At 38.5% G+C, this 13,264-nt stretch overlaps 1 protein-coding gene across 1 annotated transcript in view; it reads right to left on the reverse strand.

The window, feature by feature from the left end:
• Positions 1-312: 312 nt before the first annotated feature.
• SPINK5 (serine peptidase inhibitor Kazal type 5) overlaps positions 313-13,264 on the reverse strand; it is a 79,976-nt gene continuing 67,024 nt past the window's right edge. Inside the window, 6 exon segments of the mRNA XM_032336243.1 lie at positions 313-610; positions 4,291-4,381; positions 7,003-7,133; positions 10,834-10,930; positions 11,800-11,927; positions 12,998-13,070. Of these exon segments, the coding sequence (XP_032192134.1) occupies positions 602-610; positions 4,291-4,381; positions 7,003-7,133; positions 10,834-10,930; positions 11,800-11,927; positions 12,998-13,070 (529 nt within the window). The 3' untranslated portion in view covers positions 313-601.

The raw sequence follows: 13,264 nt of genomic DNA on the forward strand, positions 1-13,264 counted from the left end.
TGGAAGTACAGAAGGTAAGCAGGAGAGCTGGTAAGGTGACATGTACCGAGGTGATTCATAGCTGGTTTGGTCTTACACAGCTCTTGAAAGCCAGGGACCTCATACCTCCCTATCTCTCTTCTAGACATGTCTTCCCAACTATGAAAGCAATTTGAATCTGGAAAAAAGTGAGCATTCTGTGTCCACCAATAGCTTAACAAGCCAAGCGGTTGAGTTTCAGCTTCTGTTAAAAAAAACACCCACACACATACACACAAACAAACAAGACGTTCCTATTATCCAGGCAGTGATGAGGAATCCCAGGAAAGGGTGTTCTGCTGGGTTTACTTTTATTGAACAAGTATTAGACAGCATTGTGATCAGGAAGTTTTTAAGCACAGACAGATGGAGGTGTCTCTGTGCCCTCAGATCACAGAATCTAGGAGGAAAGAGATGGGAAAGACTGAAGGTCAGTGAGTTCATTCCCCCAATAGCTCTGTATGGTTTTCTGTAGTAAATAAGACAAGCTCTGAAGAATTCTTTCTCTGTACAGATGGTGAGGGGTTAGGTGATTCAGAATTGGGGCATATATTTTTCCTCATGGCTTTCACCAATTCTTTCATCATTTGTCCTGGAAGAGAAGATGAATAGGTTAGGTGCTAGAAACTAAGAGATATTATAGAAATGTGGGTTATACATTTAAGGTGTACTGTAAGACAAAGAAACCCATACAGCCTTGCAGTCTGCCAAGAGCTCACCATTTATGATCACTTTCACATTTTATTCAATTGGTTCAGTGAGTACCAGGCACCTAGTGCACACTACCTGCAGCAGTAGATATAAATACTAACTCTGCCCTTGGTCATCTGTGACCCTCATCAAGTGTGATCATGTGTGACCAGACCCTGGCAATGAAAAGAGGTAGGTGTCCATAACATCATTTCACAGAGGAGGGAACAGAACTCCAGGGAAGGTTAGTGACTTGCCAAGGTCTCACACTGGGTCAGAACTTAAATCCAATTCCTCCAACACTAATGCTTTACTATTACAAGCTGTTTACGGCCATACGGATTTCATCAGCTAACTTCCTTGCCTGACCCATCCAATATTCATATGCTCTTGAAATGGACATTTAAAATATCAAATCAACACCTAAACATTTTTTCAAAAGAAAGCAAGGGTCTCAGGAAGTTTTTTTTTTTTTTTTTTTTTCCCCAGATAACCATGTAGCGTCAACCAGTAGCACTATCATTCCAAACCCAGAACTCCATTTTAGTTCTCACATCCACCCCAGGAGATTTCCTTTGGTTTGAGGTTGGCAATCTATGGTCTTGTGATATCTTGAAAAGCTTTACCATGGAACTGAGAATAGTCATTTATTCAACTCACAAAATAGTATTGGTATTTTCCTTAACAGAGAAATGTCCTTTCAAGGTAGCTAATTTTTATTTAATTGAGATATATAATCCCTTTTCTAGAGCCCCTGGTTTTCAGAATTTCCTGACAACTAAGGGAAGGTGGCAGCGCAGAAGCCATGAAGCCAGAAGATCTATACCAGATGCAACATAGAATGCTGAATAACTCTGATAATTGCAGTATCTCTCCCAGGCTGATTTTTCAGTAAAATGGGAAAGATAATAATCCCTGCCTAATCACAGGCCTACTGTGAGAATGTGCACAAGAGAGAGCACATAAAACTCTGAGTTACATAAATCTTGGGAGTTTTTGTATAATAGAAAATACTTCTTAGATACTAAGCATGAGTATGCATTCGAGAATCTTCAGTCTCTTTTTCTAGGAGAGTTGTGACTGCCTGGCCTTTCATTCATTCTTCAGATTCCAGACTCTCTCAGACAATCTTTCTATATAGTTCAGGCAATCGCTTTCAATTTCCAGGACATGCATGCGTCATAGCTGTCAGAGCAACGCTGGGCCATGACCCACTTGTAGCACCTTAGTGTATCCAAGATCACACCCCTGAATCATACAGAGGGAACTGAACCCATATTCATGACGCCTTTTGTTCTAATGATTTATTCCATCATCTAACACCACAAATAAGTCCTGTCATTAATAATGTGTTGTGTCATTCTAGTGGAAAGAAAACACTGAAAAAGGAAAAGAAACTCTCTTACAAAACCTTTTACGCTTAGCCCTGTCAAGATTCTTCCATATTTGAATAAATACACCTTATTAGTAATCCTATGGCAAATTTCTCCTAAAGTAGTTTTTGTCAAGTTGTCTACATGAGAGTACAGCAAGATGTGGTCTAAAGTGATCTTTAAGATTCACATAAAGATTATTTTTACCTACTGTCCTGAGTTACATGTAATCAGGTATATTTGTGAGGTGGGAAGGATACTATATTCTGTTAATAAAATAAGGAGCTAACCACTACGAATTTATATGTAATAAGACAGCAAACACAATGTGAGGACTAGAACAAAAGATGATACCATCTCTTTATGGATGTGTAAAGACCTCAGAACAAAAGACGATACCATCTCTTTATGGATGTGTAAAGACCTCAAATACACCGATGCCTGTCAGGGCCCACGGGAGGAAAGATGAAGGTCTTCTGGCTTCACCCCAATACTCCCCCTACTCTATCCAACCTTCCAGCTGCTAACGGGAAACCCAAACCACTGAGTTTCTATCTCTTGTTTTTTCAGTGTCCCATATCAAGATTCACTGAGTAGTTCTTTTTTTTTTTTAAAGATTTTATTTATTTATTTGACAGACAGAGATCACAAGTAGGCAGAGAGGCAGACAGAGAAAGAGTAAAGGAAGCAGGCTCCCTGCTGAGCAGAGAGCCCGATGTGGGGCTTGATCCCAAGACCTGGGATCATGACCTGAGCTGAAGGCAGAAGCTTTAACCCACTGAGCCACCCAGGTACCCCTGAGTAGTTCTTATGAATGTGCTCTCATCTACTGTTCCTCAGGAGCCCCAAATCTCGCCAAGTATTCTCCAATTCCATTATTGCCAGAGCTTTTGGTGGCAGTTGAAGTGAAACCAGTTGTGAATAATAATAAATTTTTATTTCATCAATGTAATTTATTACACTATTTCATTTTTATTGAATGTAATAAGTATATTTTTAATATCAAATATAAGTTATTAAACTATAATCCATTGTAATTATTAAACATACATAAGCACTGTACCAGGATCTCTTTCTCTAAGTTTACACTACGAACTCTTCTCTTGGTGTAAGTTCATACTTTGGTCTCTTTGGCATAATAATAACAGTGATAATAATAATCAATGCCATTAGTTTGTAGACACTGTGCTAAATGCTTAAAAGTCAGTATTTATTGAGTATTTTCAATAACTTGGTGAGATCTTTGGTTTAGATCTTTGACTTGCCAAAGGTCTCATATATGAGGAACATAAAAAAGCAGAATTTAAACCCATACTTACCTAGTAACAAGCATTCCTAAATTTCCTACAACAAAATTCCTACACTTCCCCCCAAGTTACATACCATCTTGCCTGTGGAAGAGCATCCTCAAATGCAGTCACCAGGGAAAATGGCAAACTCTACAAAGTCTGTCAATTTTTCAGGTTACAAGGATGTTCTGACAGACATTATCGATTTTGCTATTCTCCCTGGTGACTGTATTTGAGGACATTACCATGTCTTTGGAAGCTGGGAACCAAACTGAGACTTACAGAAGGGAGGGGTGTTGGAGGGTGGGGTAACTGGGTGATGGGTATTAAGGAGAGCACGTGTGGTTATGGGCGGTAGGTGGTATACACAACTAATGAATCACTGAACACTACATCAAAAACTAATGATGTATTTTATGTTGGCTAACTGAGCATAATAATAAAAAAGTTGTTGCAGGGATTTAAATGACAAGCCCAGCTTTTCATGTTGGGAAACAGTTCAATGTGAAGTGGGAAACAATGTGAAGTGCAAGAACATGGGGGTTACTCAGAAACGGCTGAAATTCAGTTCCATCACTATGTGTGTTCCATCACATCCTCTCCTAATCTTCTCTTCTCTCTTTATAGTAAATCACAGGAAATAAAGCCTACTTTGCAAAAGTGTTATGTGAGGGACATTGCTCACAAATAATCTATTAATGATCCCAGTTAATAGTAAACACTTAAAATATGAACTATTATTACTATCCTTGCATATTTTAGTGATTGCATATTTATTGTCACAATGAAGATGTGACCAGTTCTGGGATTATATAACCCAGTATCACTGCCCTTGGCAGAGAAATGTCCATCGGTCGGTGGCAGACACAAAGCAGAACCAATTGGCTCTGGCCCAGTAATTGCGAACCCAGTGTACTTACGGACGCTGGCAAGTCGAGAGGGGTTGTTTCTGGGATGCTGTTCTCTTCACACTTCCCTTCACTGCGTATGTGTGTATTAGTTTGGCGTATTCTAAAACAGAGCAGAGGAAATTAAAAAGATGGAGAAACTGACAGGATAAGAAAAGAAAACAAACAAGGATCAATGTGGATGACATCCCGGCATCAAACCAGAACTGAAATTACAGGTAGGACCCAGGATCTGACTTCAAATACCTCCCAGTATCACCAGGATTTAGCTGCAGATTCATTCCCCAGGCCTGGATTCATTCCATCACCTTTCATTCACCTATATACTCATGAAATTGTTCAATGTTAGAAATACACTTGGAGACCATCTATTCCAAAAGCCATTATTTTACAGATGGGAAAACTGGATCCCACAGAGAAGCCTCATTTTACTGAATACCTATAATGTGTGATTACAAAATACAATATATATATAAGATAAAAATATATAAAATATATAGAGAATATAGATTTTATAAAACACAAAATATGTAATCATACAGTTTATATTTAATAGCTGGAAAAAATCTTAAAAGGTATGAATTTTAATGCCTCTCTTTTCAGAAATATTGCATATCAAACATCTGCTTGCTTGCCTCTGGTGATGGGAAACTCACTATCTATTAAGGCAGTTTGACTTGTCTTTGGACATTGCTCAAGTTGAAATGGCTTCCCTCTAAGACTACAGAAACCAATACCATTTCCTCTTGCCTGGGATAGCCTGGATCTTCTCTCTATAATATATACTACCAGTTCCTTTGCTAAACAATCCATCCTGAGGCATGCCTTATTAATATTTGTAACATCAAAGTTTCTGATTCTAAAGTTCCCTTGACTAGAGTATCATTTGTTATGGGTTTGTAACAGTTAATGGAATGCTTAAAGAACACTGGGAGGGTAATTTAGGCCCTGACATTTACAATAAAGGGAAGTTGAAGAATTTCTGGGCTGAAGATAAGGTATATATTGTAACAAGTTCCTGAATGGTTGCATTCTTTTTTTATTTTTTTTTAAAGATTTTATTTATTTATTTGTCAGAGAGAGAGAGTGAGAGCACGGGCAGACAGAGAGGCCGAAGGAGAAGCAGGCTCCCTGGTTGCATTCATTTCTTAAATGGAGATTTCTTGATTCCTAAAAATCTGTAATATTCATGAATGGATTTTTTTAAAAAAATTATTTATTTATTTGACAGATAGTATAAGCAGGGGGAGCAGCAGGGAGAGGGAGAAGCAGGCTCCTGTTCAGCAGACAGCCCAACGTGGAGGCTCAATTCCAGGTCCCTGGGATCATGACCTGAGCCAAGGGCAGACCCTTAATGGACTGAGCCACCCAGGTGCTTCTGGATTTCAAGAGATTTATGCGCCCATAAATACTATGCATACAAATTGTTAATGTTGCTTCATTTTCTTTTCTTGTCTAGAAAGAGGTAACTTTCTCCACGTCATCAAAGGAACTTTTGAACCCCAAATGTTTAAAGAACTACTGCCTTGGATATAAAAGAAGTGTGGTAAAAAAAAGAACTGTATTTAGACCCAAACCAACAAGGTTAAAATCCTGTCCGATCTACTTCCTAGCTTTGTGACTTTAAACAAATTACCTGGACTCTCTGAACCTCAGATTCACCCTGTGTACAGTGAAGATAATAGCACTCACAGCATGTAGTGATGATTCAGTGAGAGAGTGAATGCGCGAGTGTCTTACCTACAGATGTCAGAACACATAAAGCACTCACATTCAGATATGATTCTAAATGTATAAACTGTAGAGTGCCCAATCCTCACATTCTGAGCTTTGCCTATGGTGTCCCCAGAAGGCAAGAACATACATGGACTACAGTGTAAGTCTGGGGTAGGCTTGGGGTGGGATAGAAGAGTTAATATTTGTCGTCACGCTTTCACAGACAGGTAGTCAAACATGAGGCATGTGACTGGAGGTGAGGGTAAGATAGTATTTGAACAGAGAAGTAAAAAGCTAAAATCCATAATGACAGTATTAAAACAAATCCCTCATACTGAATTTTAAATAAAAATGGCAATTCTTCTTAAAAACTCAGTGGAGCCAGCTGGCTCAGAGAACTTCTGCACTTCTGCAGTGATCTGCATTTCCACAGTGGAAAAAGTGAATCTGAGAATGATGAGATAATATGCCCACAGATGCACAGGCAGTAATAAATCCGAGCCCACACCAAGCCCACCATTTGCTCCAGGGGGCTTTCTCCTGAACGATACCACTTCTGCTCCAAGAAGAAGACTTGGAGAGGATGGAAATATGTGACCATCAGGTAGTCAGAGGGCCCAGTAGAAATTATTGGCTGGACAGACTCAACACAGTAATGATTCTCAATTTTTTTTCTTTTTACACAACACAAGGACGATGTTCACATTGCCATGACTGTACATAGAGTAAGTCATAGAGACTTTCTCTAATTGTTGTAACCCCACCACTTTTTCCTTCTCTTCCACTCAGTAAAATATATAAGCAACTTAATCAAAAAGATAACCTCCAATCCTCTCTATTTTATATTTGAATAAGATCATCCACAAAATTTGAATTTTAACTGCTATGATTAGTAAATTGGTGTAACACACCTCAAGTTGATAGAGTGCAGGCCTGTGGATCAACACCATAGTCAAGAACCTCTACACTCAAAGATATGATAGTGTCACTTGTCACTTGTATACTTACAGGTTTTCATGACAGAGCATGCAGGGATTGTTGTATGTCTGGCCATCATCACCACAGACAGGCTGTAAATTCTTTGGGCAAAGGTAACCCATCTTGGGCAATACTCGGTAGTGTTTGCACATCTCAGAATCCTGAAGGAGTAAAACAAATCATATTTACTCAATGGCACTCAAGAGGGTTGGGCTTGGAAAAATATTTTGATTTCCTCAATTGCATCTGATTAAAACATTAGTAAAAAACAGCAACATAGGTCATAGAAACTCAGTATTTAAAAATCAACCAACACACTTACTTATAAAAGTAACTCATGACTGAAGGTAATCATAATGGGATGTAGAAGTGTTTTAAACGGACTGATAATAAAAATATAAACTACCAAAAAAAAATATAAACTACCAAATCACCGCAGCTAAAGCAGTGATTTGAGGGAAAGTTGTAACTAAATACATGATTGGCAAAGAAGAAAGTTTTAAGATTTAACCATAATTGGTTCAGAGTTGACAGACTATGTAAGAAAAGGGTAAGGATATATATATATATATCTCTCTCTCTAAAATAAAATTTAAAACATCCCATGAACTGCTTTAGATTATGTTGAGCTCCATATTGACAGATACTCAGGGAGAATTTAGACAAGCACCTTCAAATGAATCACTGGCAAAGGTAGGAATGAACCAGATATATCCTTAGTATTATTTCAGGTATCTGCCACTACAAGATTCAAAACCATTAGGATAAATCATTACAGAGAAGCAATGACAGGCTGCTTCTCTGTTTTCTTACATAATACATCAACTCTGAACCAACTGTGGTTGATTCCACCTTCAGAATCCAACCACCTCTCATGACTTCTACCACTACTGCCATGGCATGAACTAGTGTCATCTCTTCCATTGACTACTGCTATGACTAACCAGCTGTCCAGATTTTGCTCTTGCCTCCCTGTAATGTATTTTCATTATACCGGGCAGAGTTAGTCTTTTTTTTTTAAGATTTTATTTATTTATTTGAGAGGGAGAGAGAGACAGAGAATGAGAGGAGAGATGTCAGTGGAAGAAGCAGACTCCCTGCTGAGCAGGGAGCCTGATGTGGGACTCGATCCCAGGACTCCAGGATCATGACCTGAGCCGAGGGCAGTCCCTTAACCAACTGAGCCACCCAGGCGCCCCCAGAGTTAGTCTTTTAAAAAGCAAACCAGATCACATCAGTCCTTTTTTTGAAAATCTTCATTCAGAATAATAGTCAATATCTTTAATACGGTCTATAAAATCCTTTATAATATGGCCTCCTACTACTGTAATGACTTCCCCTTCTATGGATCTCTCTGAGGTCCCTCTATTTCAACTATCCTGGACTCCTTGCTGTCCTTTGACCCCTTCCTTGGGGATCTGCTATTCTTTTCTTGGAATGCTGTTCTCTAACTTAACATGTATGATATCAATCCATTTAGGCTGCAGTATAAATGTCACCTCAGAGTGCCTTCCTGTACAGGCTACTTAAAACTGTACTCCCCCCACCCTGACCCTGATCCTAGTATTTACTGTATCATTATTTTATTTTATTTTCCCCTTGGAGTTACATTTTATTTATTCACATTATCTACTATCTATATTCTTCAAACATAAACTCCATGAATGTAGAGTTCTGTCTGCTTTGCTTATGACTATTGTTCTCATACACATGAATAATGTGTGGAAAATAGTAGGAGTTCGGTAAACATTTGTAAAATGAATGAATGGATGGCAAAATGAATAATAAATTTGGTTCTCTTCTCCAAGAGAAAGCTCAGCTCAAAACCAGATTGTACATTAGGAAGAACCATGAGGCTTCTGGTGTCTGGCAGTGTCTCATTTCTCTTTTATTTTTTTTTTAAAGATTTTATTTTTTTATTTATTTGACAGAGAGAGATCACAAGTAGGCAGAGAGGCAGAGAGAGAGAGAGGAGGAAGCAGGCTCCCTGCTGAGCATAGAGCCCGACGCGGGACTCGATTCCAGGACCCTGAGATCATGACCTGAGCTGAAGGCAGCGGCTTAACCCACTGAGCCACCCAAAGATTTTTTTATTTATTTGAGAGAGAGAGAGAGATCACAAGTAGGCAGAGAGGCAGGTAGAGAGAGAAGGGGAAGCAGACTCCCCGCTGAGCAGAAAGCCTGATGCAGGGCTTGATCCTAGGATCCTGGGATCATGACCTGAGCTGAAGGCAGAGCCTTAACCCACTGAGCCACCCAGGCGCCCTGGCAGTGTCTCATTTCTTGATGTAGGTGCAAATATCACAGCTGTGGTCACTTTGCAATACTGCATTTAGCTGTACACTCTGATAAGCACACTTCTTCTATACGACTATTATACTTCAGTAAAATGCTTTTTTTTCTTATTCGCAATAGCCAAGACATGAAAACAATCTCAATGTCCATCAGTAGGTAAGTGGATAAAGAATACGTGTTAAACACACACACACACACACACACACACACACACACACACACACACACACCAAGAAAGCACTGGAATATAATTCAGCCACGAGAAAGAAAGAAATCTTGTTATTTATGACAACTTAGATGAAATCTTTAAGGTGTTACGCTGAGATAAGTCAGAGAAAGGCAAATGCTGTATGGTATCAGTTATATGTGGAATCTAAAAATGCAATCTCAGAAACATGGTGAAGAATGGTGGAGGGAGGGGACTGGGGTAATGGGAGACATTGGTCAAAGGGTATAAACTTTCACTTCTGAGATGAGTAAGTTTGGGGGTGTAATGTACAGCATGGTGATTATAGCTAATCACACTGTATTTTATACTTGAAAGTTGGTAAGTGAATAAATCTTAAATGTTCTCACCACAGGCACACAAATAGTAATTATGTGAGGTGATGGTAGTGTTCGCTAACACTAGGGTGGTATCACTTTGCAACTTAAAAAGGCACTAAATCACACACTGTACATCTTGAGTTTACAGTGGTATGTCAATTATATCTCAATAAAGCTAGGGGAAAAAAAGAAGAGATTCTGTGAATAGTTTCTCTCCATGCTTATGGGATTCCTAGGGTAGCATCTAATTTACTAGAAATCTGTAATTAGTATATATTTCACTAGTGTAACTCATCTACTATCTTACTTAAATTGGGCAAATAATAAGATTAAATTCATGTTTGATACTTTTTCTTTTTTTTCTGGGTCATCAGACTAGATGCTAAAATTTCACTTTTAGAGGCCAATTTGATATGCTACTTCATGAATATGCTCTTATTCCCTTTCCTTCTTTCTATTCCTGACTTTGACAAAGCCCTAAAAAGCAAACCTCTTAGGCTAATTTACACTAGGGTACATGTTACTGATGGCCATCAACTTATATTTTGGATAAACAAGTTTTAGTCACTGTGAATCGCTGATTAGTGAAATTTCACAAGTGTGAAAATGCTCTGCACATCTCTCTAGGCTATTGGAAAGAGGGTTGATTTGAGGAGAGGGATAGAGAAGAAGCTGGATGAGGAGTCTTTTTGGCCTGCTGAAATTACAGAATTGAGGCTCACTACTTATGTGACCATATGTGCAGTAAGTCACATTCACGGCACACCCACATTCTAAAATTTCAATAGTGTACTAAATTGGCTTGGAACAGGGCTAATAATCTAAAAGAGCACAGAAAAATGCATTGATGAGTCATCCCAGAACTCTCACTGAGCTTGGAACTACATACAAAGTGTTTGGAGCTACACTGAATTCCCCTTTCCAAGGCCTCTCTCTGGAAATGAAGTTCATGGAGGAGAAGTGGCAACAGACTTAAGGCATTAACTTAATAAGTAGCTTTTCAGGAGTAGTCATTCTTACCAGACTAGAACTGGAGGCAGTTGGGCTGTTTTCCTCTGTAGATCTAATGTGGAATGATTTCTCCCGAATTCTTGCCCTTTCCAAAGCTTCTTTTTGACTACAGAAGAAGACAAAAAGTAATTTAAAGTTATAGCCATAAAGACTAGAACCTATAACTTCCAGTGGGAAGCTATGCAATACTAAATAAAATATGACAGAACCACAGAACATTCAACCAGAGGATGATGTAAAGAAAGTATATAATGGGGAACTGGTTTAGAGCACTCATCATTTAATAGATGTATGACCTTGGACAAGCTGCCTAAATCCCTTGAGCTTAGATTTCTAGAACATAAAAAGAGGTGGTATTGGTAACTCCTGTTTCCAGGAACATACTACAAAGAGCTAAAAAAAGATACTAATTATTATAATTATGTTCACAGTTTCACAGTGTTTCCATAATCATCATCATCAGTATCAATCATGCCCAAATATGGTTGTTCACTGAAATAACCTAGTAATCCCTTCTAAACAACAAATTCCTTAGCCCTGAATTTTCTGCCAAATACATTTTTGGGGGTAAAATATCTGTATTTCTCAACAAAGACTTCTATGTTGAGTCTGATCTAGTTGTGGAACAAAGACTTGGAAGAATTTCTTGTAGCTACGATCCTGAGAATTGAAAAAAATTTCCTCCAGTGACACAGCTAGTAAATATTCTGATTAGAATTCACATCTGGATTTCCTGTCTCCCATATCAGGTGTTCTTAACCTAAGAGCATTGAATCTAAAGACTTATTCTAAGGATGCCATGGATTCATGAGCACACATTTATTTAATCGGCAAACTTCTAAAGATGCATTTCCCATGGGTCCTGTCCCTATGCTTTAGTAAAGACACCTTTACACCAAAAAATTAAAATTAAAATTAAAAAATAAAAAGGCAACCCCCCAATAGCTGGAGTGGGAACAGGATCCTCCTACTCACATGATCGTTCTGCACATATAGCACTTGTTTTTGTATAATCTTCCATCAGTACCACGCACAGGGTCATTCTCTCGAGTACATGTGAGCCGGTCATTCCTCACGTACTGCCGAAAGTTACTGCATTCATCCTAGAAAATGAGAAAGGGGAAGTGAACAGGATTTTTCCCCTTTCAAAACTTGATTTTAGCTAAGTTTTTTCTTAGCTCTGAGTTCAGACTCACTGCCCTTATCCTGGCAATGGAAGCCAAGGAATGCCCAGACTTTAAACACTTCATTCTGAAACTCTCCTCCTGGTCCTAAAAATGCAGGGTGAACACCTGATAGATCACGTCTCCCTCACCTTTTTCTTCCCAGATTCCTTCCTTCCTTCCCCTCATTTTCCAGGTAAGCTGCACTCTTTTTTTTTTTTTAAGATATTTTTAAAAATTCATTCATCAGAGAGAGACAACTGCACACAAGCAGGGGGAACAGCAGATAGAGAGAGAAGCAGGCTCCCCATTAAGCAAGGGACCCTGTGTGGGACTTGATCCTAAGACCTTGGGATCATGACCTGAGCCAAAGGCAGACACTTAACCAACTGAGCCACCCCAGCATTCCACATGAGCTGTACTTTTGAGCAAAGGACAGTATCACAGGTATCTAATGCCACAAATGTGATTATCATTGCAAAGGACTGACTGAAGATGTCTTTTCTGCAAGCTTGAAAAGTAAAAAGAAAGGCAGCATCACGCATACACACTATTGATTTGTTGATGCTGAAACAGAAAACAGGAAACAGAAAAAAAAAAAAGATATCAAGGAGAGAAGCTAAAGGGGAGGCTTTGATATTAGTTTATGTTACCTGAATTGTAAAAATCAATGTCAACAAGCTACCTGAAGCCTCATTTCACATTTAGTGTCAGAGGAAAGCATGTTGTGGCGGTGGTAAAGAATCTTACACTCTATTTTTTCAATCCATATTTCTCCCAAAGAGGAGAGCAATATTTGATTCACATCATGGGCAAATTCTTTATAAAACTGAGAAAAGTATTAAACCTTAAAGTCAGACAAAAATACTGTTATAACCAAAATGAAATATTAGCAAAACCCATTTTCTTTGAAGCAAAACACATTCTGATTATCCAAAAAACTGGAGGAGAATGTCAGATTCTGAGGATGAAAGGTGAAACAGTTATCTTTGCATCTTTTAAGAAATGACCTTTGCATCATCTGAGGGCTTGGCTCTTGATTTTTCTTCATCATTCTTTTTTCTTTCACTAGCTTCTCGCTCGCTGCAGAATAAAAAAAGGGTTCTTACTGAGATTTTTTGTTTGTTTTTACTGTTTTAAAAATTCTTCTCTAGTTCTAAACTTTAGCAAATCTAACACTATTTTCTCATATCTAAAAAATATCTAAAATACTTGTTTTTTCACTAACGAGTCTTAACTGTTCAAATTTTCATAGTGCATTTGTGGCAATGCTATGA

This window comes from Mustela erminea, chromosome 3 (genome assembly GCF_009829155.1).
Source record: "Mustela erminea isolate mMusErm1 chromosome 3, mMusErm1.Pri, whole genome shotgun sequence".
Taxonomy (NCBI): Eukaryota; Metazoa; Chordata; class Mammalia; order Carnivora; family Mustelidae; genus Mustela; species Mustela erminea.